This window comes from Falco punctatus (assembly GCF_963210335.1).
Source record: "Falco punctatus genome assembly, chromosome: 2".
NCBI lineage: Eukaryota > Metazoa > Chordata > Aves > Falconiformes > Falconidae > Falco > Falco punctatus.
Genome location: NC_137581.1, coordinates 76917932 through 76937825, shown reverse-complemented (window position 1 = coordinate 76937825; position 19894 = coordinate 76917932). Strand labels below are relative to the sequence as shown.

General features: G+C 47.8%; 1 protein-coding gene across 3 annotated transcripts in view; it reads right to left on the bottom strand.

Annotated features, from left to right (window-relative positions):
- Window positions 1-7451, bottom strand: part of SIM2 (SIM bHLH transcription factor 2) — a 67831-nt gene extending 60380 nt beyond the window's left edge. Inside the window, exons 1-2 of one of the 3 annotated variants that reach the window (XM_080376259.1) lie at window positions 2370-7451; window positions 1820-2002 (exon numbers count right to left, since the gene is read on the bottom strand). In XM_080376259.1, the coding sequence (XP_080232385.1) occupies window positions 1820-1994 (175 nt within the window). In that variant the 5' untranslated portion in view covers window positions 1995-2002; window positions 2370-7451. Of the gene's footprint in view, window positions 1-1819 lie in introns of all 3 variants that reach the window. The other 2 variants (XM_080376258.1, XM_080376260.1) reach the window with 2 other exon arrangements.
- Window positions 7452-19894: the final 12443 nt, after the last annotated feature.

Genomic DNA, 19894 nt, shown 5'->3' with positions numbered 1-19894 from the left:
TGTTCTTAATAAGCAGAGTGTGCGGAAGCGCACGCCCGGCCTGTTTAAGGAAGACAGACACATAAAGCACACCCGAGCTGTGGGTATAAACCTGCTCTCGGGGTCGTCTTGTGGCTCTTGAGCACCAGCAGGGCTGGAAAATCAGAGACACATCCAGCAGCATCTCGAAACTTGCCACTTTTCTTCCCTCCCAAATCAAAGTCATTCGGGGACATGCTCCCCAACCAGGGCCGACGAGCGGCCCCCCGAAATTACGACGCTCTATTTCTCATCGGGAAATTGCCCGATGGGAGATAACGGCTGGAAATTGCAGCGGAGCGAGCTCCTCGCTTCCCCTTGCCCCGCTAACTCGGTGTGCTTCGGGAGGGCACGCTAAAGGAGCCCTGGCGTTCTTGTAGCACGGCTCGTGCTTGCTCTCGAAATTACTGAATTAGATGGCCATACGGTAAGCTTTTCTCGGTTTGGGAGTGGGTTTTTTTCCACTCCCCCACCTTATTTTTTTTTTCCAGCCTTTTAATAATACTGCTTAGAAACCGCGACGGAGAGCAGACCTTCCACTCCGGAATTTGCTAATTCCTTCACCCCCGCTCTCCGTCCGGAGAGGCACAAACAAATGACAAAGGGGGGAGCTGGGCTTTATTTAGCCACCCGCAGACACTAACCAGTGTTTCATTTCACGTCTCCCATCAGCTCAGCGGCGGCACGGAAAGAACGGGCGGCCGACGGCTCCCGGTGGGTGCCGGCCGGCCGCTTCCCCTCGCCCAAGGCGGCCCCAGCTCTGCCTCCGCCCGGCGCTCGGGGTGAGGTGCCAGGCAGCCCGGAGGGTGCTTTTTACCAAAGCCCGGCGCAAGGAGAGAGCCTTGTTGCTGTCTGTCGCCGAGAAGAGTTACGAGGGCCACCGCCGGCCCGCAGGGCCCCGGCTCCGCACGGCCCCGGCCGGGGGGCAGCTGGGTCCCGGCCCCGCTCGGGGGCACGGGGGGCTCGGACTGGCCCTCCCCGCTCTCCTCGGCCCCAGGAGAAGGCGGAGGGCCTCGCTGAGAAGCCGACGCACCTTATTTCCCAGCCTGCTTCTCTACCTCCAGAAAACTAACCAAAACAAAACAGTAACACCCACGCTGTTTTTCTTTCCCCGAGGCCGTGCCCGGGCACAGGCAGGAGCGCCGTGCCGAGGGGCCTCCCCCAGGGGCCGGGGCGGCTGCCTCCCGGGGCCGCGGGCGCCGGGCACGGCACAGGCGAGCGGAGCCCGCTCTTTTCGGGACGGTGCCCCCCGAGCAGACGGAGCCGAACGGGCAGCAAAGGAGGAGCGGGAAGAGGGTGTGTGTGTTAACCAGAGGGCTTTGCCGCCCCCGCCGCCGGCCGGGCTGCCCGCCCCCGCTCCGCCGCCAGCCCGGCGCAGCCACCGGCCGGGGTCCCCCCGCAGTCCGCAGCCCGGACGCGATTCCCGGGGGGTCTCGGTTTCCTACGTGCGACTGAGGCGAGCTGCTCTCGGGTTTAGGTCTCGCAGCACCAGAGCTGCTACTTGCAGCCCGCCCTACGCGCGCCACCCCGGCGGCAAGCCTGGGCTTTCCGCTGCCTCCCCTTCCCGGGAAGCGGGCTCCTTCCCACCGCCGGCCGCTTTTCCCTCTCTCGCCTCTCGTTTGCCACCCGGTGCGGGGACCCCTGCAAGCACCCCTCCCCCCTTCTTCCCAGGACGTAGAGGCGTTGTGGGCTCGTCTCGGGGTCGCCCCCCCCCCCCCCCCCCCCTTTTCGGGCCGCAGTGCTGCCCCGTCCCTCCCGTGCGGGCCGGGCGGGAGGCGGATGCCCCCCCCGGGGTGGTTACCTTCGGGGAAGACGGCTCGCATTTTCAGGTAGCTGGTGGTGAGGCGAATGATGGACGCCTTGTCCAGCTGGGAGGTGATGGCCGAGGGCAGGGGCAGGAGTTTGGCCAGTTCGTAGAATTCTCCATTTTCTTTTTCCCGTCTAGTCTTTGCCGCGTTCTTGGATTTTTCCTTCATCGCGACTACTGCAAGGCGAAGATGACACTGGCATATTAGACCCGATTCTTCCGAATTGCAGGGGGCATGGATTTCGGCTTCAGAGTTAGTATTTTCGTTTAAGGAAGGGAGGGAGGGAAATCACCCAAATCAAACCAAACCAAACCAAATCAAATAACAATAATAATAAAAAGTAAAAAGGAGAGAAAAAAGGGGGAAAGGGGAGGGAAAAAACGGCCAAGCCAACCAAACAAAAACAACACCAACAGAAATGGTGCGAGGAGGGGGGAGGCGATGTCTGAGCCACAACCACGACAGGCAAGCCGCTCGGGAGGAGGCAGTTCTGCTCTGACCCTGCAATATCTAGGGCTGCGAAACCGAGACTGAAAGACCTACACGAACCACGGTTCTCTGCCTGCAGCTGGAATCGGACCTTCTCCTCAGCGGGGAGCAAACCACTAGGTTCCCTTCACTGAAGGATTTCTTCTACTTGCCCGTACAAATATAATAATTAAAAAAATATTAAAAATAGAGCGTCCACGCAAGAAATCATTGGGTTAAGCAGGCTGAACCATTTTTGGACACTTTGCCTTTAAAAAAAAAAAAAAAAAGAGTGGAAGGACCGCGTTGCTCGTTTATCGAAGTGCAAAATGATATGGTCCCGGAGCCCGAGGTGCCGAGGAGACGATGAGCCGGCGAGGCAGCCCCCTGCTAAACCAAAGTTACAGCCGGTGCGTAGGGAGCTGATGGCTGGAGCGCTCCGAAATCACAAGCTCGCATTTCCTTCAGACGCTTCCCTCTCGGCCGGCTCTCGGCGGGCGGCGGCTGGTCTTGCGGTAGAAAGGCGCTTTTCCCCGTCCCCGGGGGGCTGCTTCAGCGCCGGGGCGCGGGGGGCGCCGAGCCCCGCAGGGCGGCGGCGGGGCCGGGCTGGCGGCGGGGCTGCGGGCTCGGGGGGCTGCTGGCCGCGGGGCTGCTCCTGCCGCTCCGGCCGCTGCGCCCAGCTCCAAATGTGGTTCTCATGCGGAGTCAAATTAAAGGATCCGTTTTCCTCGGGACCAGTGCCACTTCAGCGTTGTCTCTTTCCAAACAAGTCCGAGCGCTGGCAAAGGCGTGGGATTGATTTTGTTGAGTTTATTTATTGGGGTTCCCTCCCCCACCACCACCTTTAAAGAAAAAGAATTTGCAAGATCAGGAATTGTTTCTTTTCTTTTTCTTTTTCTTTTTTTTTTTGTCACTTATTTAAAGAGCAGAGCGGTGGCTCTTTCGCATAGACATGCCTTTCAAAGGCAAAGGGAGGGTTTGCTACATTCACCTCCCGCAAGGAGCAGCTAGCCTCACCATACGGCAAGGATCGAAGGTAAAATTCCCCTCATCTCGGAAATCCTAGCCGCCACGCTCCTCGCCTGAAAGCACCGATATCTCCGCTTTTTTTTTTTTCCTTCCCTTTTTCTTTTTTTTTTTTTTTCTTTTCTTTTTTTCCCAGGGGCAGAGGGAGCTCTGAAGTGGACCTCTCGGTTAATTCTTTAGCAAAGGCTGCAGAAAGCCAGGAGAGCCTCAAGAGGGGAGGGGATAACGTATCCGTGACGTGTCCTCCCGCGCAGCGCCCTCCGAGGGACCCAAATACAGAGGAGCCAGAAAAGAGCCGCAATTAGCACTTGGGATGGGACGGGAGGCCGGGGCGGGGGGAGCCGGGGGCGGGGGCCGTTTTGCTGTGGCAGCCAGAGCCCGCTCCCCACGACCTCCCTAAGCGGCCTCGGAGCACCGGCGGGGACCCTCTAGCCACTTGGCCCGTAACCTGCCGTCTCTCACGTACACTCTTGATGCACCGGCCGTGACCCCGCGGCGCCGGGGCGGACCTCGTACCCCCAACCCGACCCTCCTTTACCAGACCCACTGCACCGCCATTAAGTCACCCGAGCATTTTGCCCAGCTGTTTCGGCGCTGGGTAAAAGGGGCTGAATGTACCTGCCTGCATACACATACACGTGTGTGTGTGCGCGCGTGTATCACATATACGCAGACATACGTATATATAGGACACATTTATACTATTAATAGCGAATATATATATAAAATATTTTTTGCATATACATTATATCTATTTTGCATATACATTACTTGTGCATATGTATGGATATATGCATGTCCGCACATGAGTACAGTTACAATCGCACGCAGACACACACGCACACGTTCACACATGGCCCCTCGCACTGCCGGGTGCGGGGAGAGGCGAAACGCGGGGCTGAGCCGCAGAGGGGCCGCGCTCGCTGCCGAGGGGCCCCGCTGCCCCGCAGACCGCCCCGCCGGTGCCGGACCGGCAGCCGCTGTTCATCAGCCCCCGACGTGACTCTGCGCTGCCCGGTGGGCCACCGATGACCAGGGGTTAATCCCGGAGCAGCCGAAGAGGCTCTCCGGGGAAAGGTGAAGGAACCTCCCGAGCGCTCGGGTTTCGCCGGCCGCCGCCGGGCCCCCTCCCTCCACGCGGCGGAGGCAGAGCGGAGCAAGGCGGCGCTCACGGGGATCGGGGCCACCTTTACAGAGGTTGTCACAGCGCCGGCTAAAACAAGAGCGATGCCCAGGTTCTCCCCCCCCCCCCCCCCCCGCCGCCAGCGTCATGTCCCGATCCGCAGGATTAACCCCGGCCCGGGCAGGACCGCGCCGTGGCCGGCGGGGCTTTGCCGTGGCCCCGACCCGACGGGGTACCACGCGCTGTTGCGAGAGGCACGGGCGTGGGGACACGCTCCTACGGGGACCCGGCCCTGCCCAGCGGCCCCTTGCAAGCGGCCGTCCCGCGGGCCGGCTGCGCACGGACACACGTGGCTCCAGCACCCTTCCGACCGTGCGCGGGGAGCTGGGCTGCGGGCGCCCGTTAAAGCAACGAGGAGAAAACCCTCGGTGCGGGGAAAAGTAGGGACCAGGCAGAGCGGCGGGCAGAGCCCGGCGAGGCGCCGCTCCACAACCACGGCCGTGGGGAGGGTACCGAGGGGGATGGGATCCCCCGTTTGCAAAACACAATGCACCGGTCCTTAATAATAATCCCCGGGAGAGGCCTGGCCGGCGGGCGAGTGTGTTTGCTTAAGCTCGCCCGCCTCTCTGTAATTATCCTATTACAGCATAAAGGGCCCGGCCCAGCGTTGTCGAGGGAAAGGCCACGCTCTTTAACCTCCCCGCCGCCGGCGGAGGCCCCGTCTCCGCGGGCGGGACTTGTGCGGCCCCCCGCGCCGGCACTGCTGCCCCGGCTCTCCCCTCCCGGGCCGCCCCCGCGGGGACGCGCCGCCGGGGTAAACTGGTTTCTTCACCGCGCCCGGGGGTGGCGAGTGGGGAGGCTGGGGCAAGGGGTGGGGGGAACGGCGACCCGATCGGCCCCGGGCCCTGCCCGCTCAGCCGCTTGCCCCGTCCCGTCCCAAATCCGCCCCCCTGCCCTCCCCCCTTCCCCGGCTCAGGTACTCGGTACCGCGCCCGTCCCTTGGCTGGCGCGTCGCGGGGAAAGCGGCGTTGGCGGGGATCGGGAGCGGGCCCTCTGCCTCGCCGTCCTGGGTAGGATTCAGGCTAGAGCTGGCTTCCAGGTCAAGGAAAACTGAGCGAAACGGTTGCACGGGGGAGCAGGGGCGGTGTAACCCGGGGTGCCCTCCTGCACTGCCCTTTTTACCCGCAAAATAGGAGCAGCCCTGTACCCCTCCCGCAGGGGCACCTCTTTCATGGGGACACTGGGCGCGGGCTTGGGGACGGCAGATGTTGTCGGCGATGAAACCCGCCGCTATATTTTTCTTTTTACGGAAGCATGCTCCGGCTGGGACCTTTCGCCGAGCAAAACAAACCAAAATTGATCTGAAAAAAAAAAAAAACCCAAAAAACAAACCAAACCCCAAACACCGGTCGAAAAGAAACTTCAGGCTTTCGGGGAAATTCTCAAAATTCAATACAACCTCCGCCCGCCGCCGAAACTGGAATCATTAGCAGAGGTAAAAAAAATTATACGGGGGAAAAAGTATTTTTTAAAATGTATATATATATATATATATATATATGCGGAAAAGTAGCTGTATTTCAAGGCAGGTCCTAACGGGTCCCATACAACGATGGCTAACTCCGAGAAGGAAACTGTCTGGGACGTTTCTGTGTCCTGTAAACAATATATAGGGACGAGCGTTCGGGTCTCAAAGGAAAGCGAGAGGGGAGCACGTTACGTTTCTAACAAATTGCGGTGATTTGTAGAAAAGGCAGGTTGCGAATGTTTGCAACATAATCCCGACAGGAAAAGAAAAATCCCGTTGCGACAAGGGTGGCCCAAACCTGTCGAGGTGGATTCGCAACATTCAGCTCGGAAAGTCCGAGATGGCTGCAGGGACCTTCGGGGAAGGGCTTCCCGCCGTCCGTTTTAATCAGAAACTCCACGCCAGGGCCGAAAATAAGGAGAATAGAAAACGGCAATTAATTATTTAAATATTCAGATCATATTTTAACTGATGCGCTATGTATCGATAATACACGAATTGGGCGCACACGTAAAGCGCTGTTATTTAACAACATTTTTCCTTGGCTCGAGGGGGAAACCCTTCCCCGGGTGGGAGCTCCAGGCAGAACGTCTCTTTCTCAGGTGGGCTGTATCGCAGGGGGATATTTTGCCCTCCCGCCGCCGCGGGTTTAAACTCGAAACGGAAAACAAAGAGGAAAAAGTGCGGCAAAAAACGGAATTCCACCGCCCCACGACCACGCTCCACCGGCGGCCCCTCCGCCGCCAGTCACGCACCGCCCGGCTGCAGCGCCGGTGGCACCGGGACGTGCGCGGAGGGGCCGGGCCCCGGCGCGTGCGGGGTTACGCGGGCGGGCGCGGAGGGAGGCGCGAGGCGGGGGCGGGCGGGCGGGCGCGCGGCCCGCGCGTGTCCGCGGGGCGCTGGGGACAAGCCCGAGGGGCTGATTTTGCGGCGGCCGGCGGAGGCGAGGTCCCGGGGCGGGCGCTGACGGAGGAGAAGCTTGAACCGGGGGGTGTGAGGGGGTTTAGACCGCCCGGGTTTGGCCCTCCTGGCAGGCGGAGCGGGCCCCGGGGCCGGCTGCCGCCCCGGCAGTGCGCCCGGGTTGGGCAGCCCCCGGCCGCTCCCCTCCCGCCCGCCGCCCCCGCCGCCCAGCCCGCCCGGGCGGCAGCAGCCGGGAGCGGGGGGTTCCAGGGGGCTCCGGCCGCGGTTTGCAGGCGTTGGTGTGTTTCGGCGAGGAAGCAGGGCCCGGGCAGGGGCGGGCGGCGGGCCGGGGCTTGCCCTCCCCCCGTGTCCGTGAAAACGGCCCTGGTGCCACCCGGTCAGGTCTGGCGACAGACACCCTCGCGGGGCCGTGGCTCTGGTCTGTCCCCTTGGTGTGGTTTCCCTGCGTTTCTCGGTGTCGTGTGCTCGTACAACGCACGCAGCGTCAGAGGGATCCGGGCTGGGGAAAGCGGGGCTGCGGGGCCAAGCACAGTATGGGGCTTAACTGGTGTCTGATGTGCTTAGCTAACGTATTAGCTGTGAGAAATACCACCAAGCTCCTCAGGAAAGAAAATATCATCAGATATTTTAACATTTACAGGCTGCAACATCAGCACTGGTTTGAGCTCAAGATCCAGCAGCGCTTCCCGTCCCCAGAGGAATCCCTTGTATTTTTTTTCCCTGTAACTACTGTTCCCAAGTGTGGATGTACACACACATACGCTCACACACACAAATCCTATAAATGCTAATAAAACAGATTCCTCAGGATTTGTTTAACTTTCCCTGGCATCACAATCTTATATTGATATTCAATGGGGTTACTAGTGTGCATGAGGATTACTAGTTAAGTATGGACCGCAGGATCAACCTTCTAGTATGCCACTTGAACATGTCCTTACAAATAAGTAAGGTAGGAAACGTAAGCATTGACAATACGATTAACCTGCACTGAATACTTGAAAGGAAAAAAGGAAGTTAAATCATGGTGCTAGAATTATTAAACTATGCAGGATTGAGGCCTCCGGTTGCAGGGGATCGTTTTCAGCTCTTTAGTTGAAGCTGTATTACTGCTATTGTCCTGCCTTTGCTGGCCACATGGGACAACGTTTGGCAATCGGACAGAAAATTATTTCTACTGGGCATGAACTGGAAATATCCAGCTGGGGTGTAGATCCCATTTCTAATCAGAGTTGAGGGAAGGAAAACTCAATGCTCTTTCTCGTTACTCAGATAGAATTTTTAGTCTGTCAAAAGTGGCTGAGCTAACTATCCAGAAAAATGCCTGCAGTTTAAAAATGAAATAAGTTGTTTGTTTTATTTTTTCCGTGGAACCAGCAGATCTGTTAATTTTTTTTTTGTACGTGATGTAGAGGAGGGTACATGGTATGCATGATGTACAGTGCCTTTACATAATGTGCAGTGATAATACAGGCATGCAACACTGCAGGAGCTGTCAGAGTTGATGGACTGATCCAAATGGATGACATTTGCAAAAATACGTCTAAGTAAAAAAAACACTGAATGCTCATGTTTGGGTGAGGTTTTCAATTTCAGTTTCCTAAGGAGAATAAAGTTATTTTGTTAAGGCAAAGAATTTTTTTTTTGCCAACTGGACCTGGAGTTTGATGAATTTTCTGAAAGTATTTTCAGAAAACTCAGATAATTGATATTAATTATGATGCCCAAACTTTCATGACCAAACATTTACTTCTGCTCATATAAGCTGCAAACCATATTTCTTTTAACTACAGTAGATAGTTTAAAAGGTGAAAGCTGTCCTTGGGAAAAGGAGAGGGAATGTATCAATCATAGAGAGGAAGCTTCTAGGCTGAGGAAATAGGAAAAACCTAGTAGGAAAAGCACACAGTGGTGCATTTTTGCTCTATCTGTCTGAAAACCTTTGAACATTATGAAAGTCAATGTAAGTATTTTTATTTACTTTTTTAAAGTTATGTTCAGTGACTTGAAGTTGTTTTCTCAGTGGCCATCAGCTCATATGAATAGTGTGACTAATCTAGTGGAGATGAATTATGGATCTGTGTGGAATAGAGGAATTCTGATGCAAAAACATCTCTCTTTTTTGATGGTATTTTATGCTGCTTGGCATTCAATATATTATATAATGGCTGTCAGAAGAACTTTGGTAATACTTTATGGTAAAATTTATAAATACTTTAGTCATGATTTAAAGATGACGAATGGAAAACACTATACATAATTATGTGATGTTTTACTATGTTCTAAGCACATTCATAAGCAAATGTACATGCTCTTATTAACTACTGTACCTTTGATTTGTTGCAACATCCTGATTCAATATTTTTGCATTTGTCTGTTGAATGCTTTGTCGCACATGTAACGGTTTATTTTTAAATAGGTATTTTACCATGTACAGCCAGAGAAATTTAAGTCAAGAATAATCTATTCATGTGGGACTGGGACATTACTGCAAGGGAGTGGGGCTGGAGAAAGGAAGCAGAGGTTCTGGTGAAGGTTGCTTTTGTGCATGTAAGGCCTCAGCCCTGCAAATGAGCATGTATCAGCCCATCCAAGACGTTAGCTTGAACCGGAGTGGAATACTCACAGCAGTGCAGCCTCAGCGAGGCACAAAAGGCACAGAGAAGAATGGGAAGAAGGGATCTCTCTCCTTGTTAGTGTGGTCAGGCTGGTTGGGAAGGTCTAGCACAGGCATGGGAAAAGGAAGCTCAGTTCTTGGGAAACTGGTGGTGTGGTTTCAATGGATGTGATCTCTTTTGTTTCAGAAGGCAGAGCAGAGAACAGCCTCATACCATAGTGCCTTGTTTGAAATAGACTGCAAGTCTCCCAGCCTTCATCCTTGCAGGGTCAAGTCTTTGGGAGTGTGTAAAGGAGCCCACATGAGCTGATCTCACCGAAGGTGGGATGCAAGAGGTGTTCCTCACCTCTGCTCACGTCTTCTAACATAAAAACAGACAGTTGTTTTCTTCTGGTCACCATGAGCTTCCCCAGTAGCAGTGAGATCAAAAAGTTATGACATTTGGATAGTAATTGCCACAGTGCAGTTACATTTGCCATTGAAACATTTCAAAAGCATCTTGCACGGGCACACATTTGCTTGTATTGGTAACTCACCCCTCAACAAACTCACACCAGCTGGTTTTGTAGCTGAACTGCTAGTCAATCAGCAAATGCATGTGAAAGTGAAGTTACTTGCAGTATAGGAACTTGCTGCTATTTCTCATTATTGTTCCCAGCTTTGGCTGTAACTTCGCACGCCTTCTTCCTTTTGTCAGGGTTCATATTATCCAGGTTTCCATGCTTTTATTATGGGAACTTGGGATAGGCTCAATCTTAACTGAACAAAGATGACCTAAGGTCAGTCTCTGTTAACATCGGAAAGATGCTCAGAAGATACTGCCCTCTAAAATCATTGGTTTGACCTTTAGACAACGATCCTGAAATTGGATCCACGAGACCCACCAATACCAAAGAATTAGACACTTCAGTCACTGGATGCCACTTGAATGCGCTTTCAGTTTTGGAGCTTAAGGCCAGACCCAGAAAGGGACTTGGGAAGAATGCAGATGCTGAAGTCTAAAATAGGAATGCTGAGCACTTCCACTCAGTTGCTGGCTACTTACGGACATCTAAAGCCAAATTTTCATCATTTCAGGTCCCCAAACACACCCTCAGTCACACCTCAGCCCCAGCAGACCTAGGAAACAAGTATTTCTTGGTTTCCTTTGGTCTGTGCCCAACACAGTCAATGAATACACCATGAAAATACGCTAAAAGCTTTTTCCTCTCCATGATCAACAGGAGATGTTCTTGTTTTATAGACAAGATAGATCAGTCAGATATGATGGTGAATATCCAGACTCAGTTGCCTCCTGTGTCCAAAGGGATTCAATCACAGGCTTTTGCTGCAGTGGGTTGACCCTGGCTGGATGCCAGGTGCCCGCTAAACCCACTCTGTCACTCCCCTCCTCAGCTGGACACGGGAGAGAAAATACAACAAAAGGCTCGTGGGTTGCGATAAGAACAGGGAGATCACTCACCAGTTACCATCACGGGCAAAACAGACTCGACTTGGGGAAATGTTAGTGTAATTTATTACCTATCAAATCAGAGTAGGATAATGACAAATAAAAACTAGACCTTCTCCCCACCCCTCCCTTCTTCCTGGGCTCAACTTTGCTCCTGATTTCTCTCCCTCCTCCCCCTGTGCAGTGCAGGGGGACAGGGAATGGGGGTTGCGATCAGTTCATCACACGTTGTCTCTGCTGCTCCTTCCTTCTCAAGGGGAGGATTCCTCACACTCTTCCCCTGCTCCAGCATGGGGTCCCTCCCACGGGAGACAGTTCTGCATGAACTTGTCCAGCGTGGGTCCTTCCCACAGGCTGTAGTTCTTCCCAAACTGCTCCAGCCTGGGTCCCCAGGGGAATCTCTGTTCTGGTGCCTGGAGCACCTTCTCCCCCTCCTTCTTCTACTGACCTTGGTGTCTGCAGAGCTGTTTTTCTCACATTTTCTCACTCCTCTCTTCTGGCTGCTGCTGGTGTTGTGCAGTCTTTTTTTTCCTCCTTCTTATATATATTATCCCAGACGTGCTACTACCATCGCTGATGGGCTCAGCCTTGGTCAGTGGTGCATCCTTCTTGGAGTGGACTGGCTGTCAGTCTATTTGACATAGGGTAAGTTTCTAGCAGCTTCTCACAGAAGCCACCCTGTAGCCCCCCTGCTGCCAAAACCTGGCCACACAAACCCAACACAGTTGTCTATAAAAATATGTTTGAGGTGTCAGACCACTGTCCACTTGAGTGTGTGTGTGTGTGTTACTCTCTTACTGAATTAACTCTATTGTGCACAGAATATTCAAGATTTACTGGGAAAGGGACAAACCTTTGATGTCTTTTCAAAGGGTTTTTTGTTTGCCTGTTTTAAATATATATTATTTGGGAACAGACGTTGCACACAAATGCATTAAGTCTTTGGAATAGGATGAGGTGCAGGACTCCTCCAAGCCAGCTGCTTTGCCAGGCAGTCTAGGGTCACATTCTTTTTTCCCTTTCCTTTGGTTTTGCTACACAGAGCAGCCTGGTGTGAACAGGAGAGACTGCAAGTCTCAGCCCCATTTATATTCTGCTCTTGTTGAAAAATGGAGATAAAAGTTTGAACTTCCTTGAAGGCAATTGAATTTTCCCCTTATTTCATGAATTCAGGACCACTCTGTGGTACAGCAGAAAGATGAGGAAAACTGATGTTCTGCCTCCAGCCTTAGAGCTTAAACAGTGTTTTCTTTCACTTTTTCTCTGAAACATCCAAACCCAAACAAACAAAAAACTCAAATGAGAAGGTTAGAAGAAAATCCCTGTCAGGGAACCTCATGATAAGGAAGATGTCTAAATCTGAGGTAGGAAGAAGGCTGTAAGAACCAGCCCACTCCCTTATCACCTCCCTGTGGCTAGCTTACATGTTTCACTGCTCAGCTTTTTAATGCATTCTCTTTGGCAGAGCCCAATCCCACAGCAGTTTAGATAGCTTACACTGTGTTTGGAAATGATGCTAGGTTTTGGATTATTTATGAGGAGCTGCAACAGCTAGCTTTATGTTTCCAAAGTAATTTTTTAATATATATTTTCCTATCTAGAAAAAACAAGAGAAATCTGTTTTTCTGTTGCTATGGAGCAACGTTTGAAATGATTCCACTGTTTTCTGGTGCTACTTATTAGGAGTTTCTGAACATTCCTGAGATCATCTGTTCTCATAGACCGTCTTCATATAACCAACCTCAGCTAAATAAGATTCTTGGGCTTGTCTCCCAAATGGTGGACACCACGCTGCTATGGAAGGAAAGACACCTCCCCTCCACCCCTCCTTTCCCCTTAAACCTGTGTAGAATTTTCTTGCATTTCCAGAAATGCAATGTACTTCTTTTCTGAGGGAAGAAACTAGCAGATTCCCTTCGTCAACAGAAACTGGTACGTATTGTTGTCTCCAAACACTCCTTTTATCACTTGAATAATTTCAGAAAGACTTATTTCTTCACCTCCTGCTACCTGATATAAAGCCCAAATTCTGAATGTGCTTTTCTCCTCTTTCCTGTCTTTTGAACTCAGAGCCTTTTCTGCATTAATTTTTTTCCCAAGGTTTCTCTGCTTCAGGGTTTCTCCATCACTGGAGACATGCTATTAGCATGTCTTGGGAAACCTTCCTACAGCGGGGATTGGCAGACAACTGTTTACTTTGAATAGATTGTAAGTATCGCGCAGTGCAAATACTCACAGCAGGATTGATTACACCTATGCCTCTAACCTTCTGAACACATGTAACATGGACTAGATAAAAAAACCCCAACAAAACAACAGAGGGAATCTTAGACTGAGCTGAATATTTGGGCAATTAATATGAGAGAAATATTCTCTCAACTGCCTACTCAGTACTTTACTGACTATTAGAGACCTATTGCTGAGGGAGTTTGTACTCTGATTCCATAAACAGGGGATTTCAGGCAGGTCAGTAGAACAGACTTTAAACTGAGACATATAAAAGCAAAGTGAGGGGAAATAGGAGCATGAAAAACACAGAGAATATTATTTATCCTGAATGCCTGAGAGAAGCAGCTAGAGAGCTGAAATGAATTTAGGGGGAGATAAAGCTGACAGATAAATCTTAGCCAAATCTGAGATGAGAGAACAGGATGATTGGAGAAATAAAATAGATGTGGTGATGATAGCTGCTAGAAGAGAAGTGAAGCTCTGCAGAAGTTCAAACCCATTTTCAATAAGAAGTTTTATCTCCGGGGATTACTCAACCAGAAACTACAACTCCTCCGAGATTTGTCTCAACACCAGTAAAAATGCACGGGTCTGATACTGCAAACAGGGCTCCTGTGAAGAGGCTAAACTCCTCATGAATCAACATCATGGTCTTCAGTATTAACATGGCTTTCAGTCAGTGGAGGCTTTTTCAAATGACATAATGTTTGTAACTCGATAGCCTACTCTGCAGTCCTGGCCAGGACAGAGATGTTGTGGAACCAGGCTGTGCTGGAACAATCTTTGCTTCCTTATGAGCTTTTGGTTAAATGGTTTAGTAATTTCTCAGGTTCAGCACCCAGGACACATAGCTTGTCTCGAGAGCCTGATGTTTACTATTTAGTGAAATCAGACTTGATGCTGAAATATTGAAAGGAGAACTTTGACCCTGGTCCACCACAGATGTACACTTTCAGTTTTGATGTCCTCTATTTTTGTAAACTAAATGAAGAAAATATCGAGACTGTTTATGTATGCACATCTATATATGCATATGTTTAATGTAGGACTTTTGATAACTTGATTTTAACAATAAGGCTAGTTAAGGAAGGAGTTTCAACTCTAAACTCTAAATTTCATGGGTTTTAACAGATTAAATCAAATCCTTAAGGCCATTTTGCCATAGTTTTTTTCTGCACAAGTGTGTGATTTGTGTCCTCTTTTTATTGCATGAACCTTTGTCTCAGTACTATTTGATTTAGCCTGCTAATGGCCCTCAGCTGATTTTATTTTAGTATCTGCAAATTTTTGCACACAAAGCTAGACAAATGCAGTGCAAAGGTAAATTAAATTATGCAATTTAGTGAAAAAGCAAATTACTAAGAGAACAAGATTTTAACTCTTGATCCAAAACAGCTCTTCATGTAAACAATGGATCCTTGGTGTTTACTGTATACTATCTGTCTAAATACAAGGATTACTGTTTCCTCTGGTGTAGCAACTGGCTGGAGGTTCTCACTGGTAGCTGTTATTAGTAGCAATGACACATTAATTGAACTTCACTGCTTCCAGGTGTGTGGCACACTCCGGGGTCACTCAGTGCACTACAGTTTCACATGTATTCAATTACTGTAGTGTTATGAAGGAATGCAATGTGTCATGCATTAAAATGTCAATTGCCACTTTTTATGGGATAGTGGGTAAAATACACCAATCAGCTTTTCCTAGTGTCAGTTTTATCTGCTTAGTTGCTGTAAGCATCCTATGAAGCATGCCTTTACCACCTACCTCATCTATGCAACCAGAAGAGAAAGAAAAATGCGCTTAGAAATTACTGCTCACTGGTTTGACGTGGTTAGATTATTTATGTATAAACAAGTGGCTTGGATGGATCATGTGGTGGTGTTATTAGTGACACATCATAGTCACAGATTCATATACATATATTCATTTTAAAAGTCCAACCCCCCTGCAATGAGCAGGGACATCTTCAGCTAGATCAGGTTGCTCAGAGCCCCATCCAGTCTGACCTTGGATGTTCCTGGGGATGGGACATCCTGTTACGAATGATTCAGTAATGGTCTGCCTTGGTGATTTGGTCTGAGACACTCAAGGTCATGGGCACAAACTCTCAAGCATTTTCAAGGACACATCTGAAACTCTGCCCTCTGTCAGTCAGCGATAGCACCTTTGCTAGAGCAGATCTGGTAGTGCTTCATAGGCTTTTCCAGCAGTTTTTGCAGTGTAAATGCTCACCCCACAGATACTCTATGAAATTCACCCCTCCAAAGAGAGGCACCTTCTTTTATCAAAGTGTTTGTTCTTCCCAAGAAGGTCACTTTCCTGCTGCCTGTTTAGACATGCTGTTGTTGGGAAATCACTTAAAATCCAGACTTTTGGGTTAAATGGAAAGTGGAATCATTGAAAGAAAATTTTAGCTGAAGGAGATGGAATGAAAGATAACCTTGCAATACTTTTATTGTGGAATCTTTTCACATCTCTAAGTATGTTCCATGAAATGTCAATGCTCATGGTCTTTACTGGTAAACTATTTTTAAGGTCTCTCTTAAGATTATTTATTGGCTGTGAAGTTGAGTTGAAGGAGTGAATGATTACCAAGCTGCATGGGCCATGCCATGGTCAGCTGAATTTTTATCAGCAGCATTTATTTATTTTTTATGTTGTTGCTTTAGCCACAAATTGTTGCTTAAGCCTCATGTGAGTGAGATTTTTATAGAGATTCTCATAAGGATCAAGATAAGTAAATTACTGAATGAAGGTAGAGATTTATTTTAGAATTTAAACTGTTTTAGAATTTAAACTTAGTCTGTTTCCATGAACCTTCCTGACCTTGGAAGCTGGCTGGGGTAGAAACTTCTGCAGTGCTGATAAAGACACTCTGGACCAAACTCCTACACCAATAACATCCCAAAGAAATGCTGTAACTGCTTCTAACCAGATCTTTCAAAAGCTTTGTATACTGTGAATTAAGAGAGTGAACCTTTTGTATGAAAGCCTGGGAACAATGGAAAACAACATGGTCTAAAGTAGTCCTGCATTCATGCATGATATGTTTTGTGTCCCATTAAATTTCAATTGCATATGTTTCCTACAACTATGGGAGATTTTACCGGTGATTTTGAAAGTCGTTATTGAGAAAAAAAAGCATCAGGCTGGGATCACAAATGCAGCAGACCCAAGGCTAGGAATAATAACTGAATTCCCAGAGTCCCTTAGTTTCCCCATTTCTCTGCTGGAAATGGGCTGTGAGAAAATGTCGTCTCAGGGAGGCTCCTTGTCTGTCATACTGAAGGCACGTGGTACCCAGCTGCATGAAGCAGAGTTCAACCTAGGCATAAGACAATTTCTACTAAGGAACAGGATAAATTTCCTGTAACTTGGGGTTAACTTTTAAAATAAACTTGGGTGTATAGATATGTAGCATGTTGATTCAAAAGTCCCAAGTCTTATTTCTAGCTCTTCAAATTTCATACCACTCCCATAAGGCTAAATACACAGAAGTCACATGGATGGCATTCTGTGGCCTAGATTCTTCTGGAGATCCAGGAGGATGTCCAAGAAAGAGAAGACAAAATTGTAATGATCCCTTCTGATCTTAGAATCTGCAAAATTGTCCTGGATCATACAGGAAGGTGCTTACAAAGTTCAAAAAGCACTTTTGTTTCTCAGTCCCCTCTTTTAGCCATAATCACATAGAATACCTACTTGCGTATTGGCAGTATATACATATATATATGTGTGTGTGAGTGTGTAAGCTAAATAAATACATCTTGCCAATTTTAAGCCAAAAAAAACCTAAAAAAAAGACCCCAGACCGCAATAACAATTTTTTAAGTCCCTGAGTGTCAGAATGAAATTTATTTTAATGGGTTCTTCAAAAGAATGCAGATGCCTGAAGAACTGCATACATTCTTTCTGTTGTGAGCAAACTTTTTAAAGATAGAAGGATAAACACATATTCACAATATCTAAAAAATATCTCTACACATACACATGTATATAAATACATATATGAATGGTTATACAGAACATTAAGTTGCACATCATTACTTTAGAAACAGTGTAAATAGCTCTTTCTGATCTCAGTGTTTGTGAAAAAAACCCACAAACCCCATCAAATTCTAGATCACACAGCATTTAAAAATGAAAGTGAAAAATATGGACTGTGACTATGTCTTATTTATAAATATGTGCTATAAAAAGCCAGAATGTGCACTTTATTTTTAAACTCAATACACAAGGGGGTATTGTTTTAAGTAGACATTCAAAGGAGCTCTCTTGAAAGATTAATTCTTAAAATGAAGAATAATATAGATAATTTGAATAGCGCCACTGAAAGGGAGGTGGTTCTGAAGCAGCCTTTGGCTTTGCACAGTTGTGGTGGATTCTTTGGTGCAATTATTTATTGCTGGCATAGATGAATGATATGACACAACGTGTTGCCTTGGGGGGTAGCAGAAGACATAAACCTCTCTGAAAAATGCTGTTCCCCTCTTACTTGAGATGTTTAGCCAAGCCAGCTAAATTAGGAGCGTGGGTACCCAGCATGAACTATCAAGAGTGCTACACTGGATTCCTCAGAGCGTCTACATTAGGGATTTTGCTTGAGCTTCTTAGTTCCTCTAAAATATATGCCTCTCAAAGGATGAAACTCTCACCTCAGTGAAATCTCACCATCTCATTTCACTCACTTCAGCAAAGAAGTTTTTCTGCTCCATTAAATATTGTGTTTTGGGAGAAGACCTTCCATCCATTAAGAACTGGGCACAGGCAATTTGGACAAGAAATGGTAATGTATTTTGTACTCTGTTGACTGAGGCTTCTGTGCAGGCAGAATATGCCTAATTTTAAGTGGTGTCACTGACTGCTGGGACTGCTGACATGATTAAAATTAAGCGCATGTTTCAGTCCCTTCCTGAATCAAAGTTTAAACGAGATTCGAAATGGTTGCTTGACTTTACATCACATTAACATTAGCAATTTCCTGGCTATTGTTTTTCTTCCCCCACAGTGGTGACTTTTCCAAAATAGATCCCTCATCTGACTGTAAAGGTAAATGAAAATCAGGCCCATTAAATTTACTGTCTGTAAAACACTAATGCCTAACAAACAGTATCTTTACATTTAGATGGCATTTTTATCCTGAGGAATCTGAAATCACTCTATAAACTCTGACCTTGATCCTGAAGTCACTTACATATGTGATCAACTTTATATTGCATATCAAACAAGATTACACAAAAATGTAAAACCACTCATAAGCTTAAGTGCTTGCATATTGAAGACCTTACTGTGTAAGTGTCACTCTGTGCAAATATTATTAAGATTGTACTTTATGCACAAACAATTAATATGTTACATTAAGGATTCAACTAGCTTTCAGAAGTGCACCCTGTCTACCATGTACCAAATATTGTTTCTTGTCTGCATCCTCACAGCTGTTGCCTCTGTCCTTTTAAAGGAATGCAAGTAATTCCAGGATTTATTGGCAACTGTCACAAGAAAAGTGTTAATGAAAATCAGAACTGCAAGTCACTAAGCATCATTTAGGGGTTTTCACACTATGTTCTCAAATACTGTAAATGTCAGATTAAAATTTGCTAAGCATGTGATGACATCTGGCTGTTTTGCCAGAATTCATAATCTTACTATGTTGACTAATCTGATGAAAAGATACGTTGACCAAATCCATAACAATATCATTCACAACTGTAACTCCTATAAATTCTCCTTGACTGTGGACTCTACTTAATACACAGACAGGCATTCTGATTTAGAAAGAAGCTTCTCTCAGGATGTCCTAAAATCATTATTTTATTGAGTTTTACAGCATTCATTACCCTTCGGGCAGTTGCTCTTGACCTTTTCTTACAAAAAATCTACTAAAAAAGCACACCATTAAAAAAAATATTCTAAATTATAAGAGTACAGGGTTTAAAAGAATCTCTTGTATCAGAAGACCGAGACTTTTTTTGTTGTAGACACACTCTGTAGCCTTTTTACAGACTGACCACGCTGCAGCTTAAATGAAGCCAGGTAAGTTTTTAGCCCATTTGCACTGCCCCAATCCTTTTGCCAGTAAATACCTGTCACCTTCCAGGTACAAAGTAACAACTTATTTACAAGGGAAACAGTGCTTTTTACATGTCAGGATCAGAGGGAATTGCTTTGCAGGCTGCTACTTAAAGAAACCTTTAAGGGACAGATTTCTATATGCTGTCTTCAGGGTCCTTTTGAATTAGCACCCAGCTGTTAAAAGTCCTGAGCATGCCATAAAATACTTGTTGACATACTCAGAAGAAGTGACCTGATGAAAGTCAACTTAATAATTTTAAAGCAAGATGTAAAGACAGATTCTTCTCTCTTATTTCTTTCATTCATCTCGGCACTTGACAATCCTGCCTCTGCTAAAGTCAGCATGGGATTTGTCGTTTTACTCTTGTTGGACAACATTGCTCATGGTGGGAAAGATTCTGAGATTAGCAGCTGCCTTTGAAAAACAAATACCCTTCCCTCCCTCTCCTTCACTAGGTCAGTCAGTCTTTTGTTCAGTTCCACATATAACCAAAACAATGTGACAACAGTAAAAAAGATTCTGTATGATATGTTTGTCTTATAGAAATTCAGCGGAATAGAATTTGGTCATTATTTAAGTTGTACAACTTGGGATGCAATGAACAGCAAGGGCACTCATATTTTTATTTTA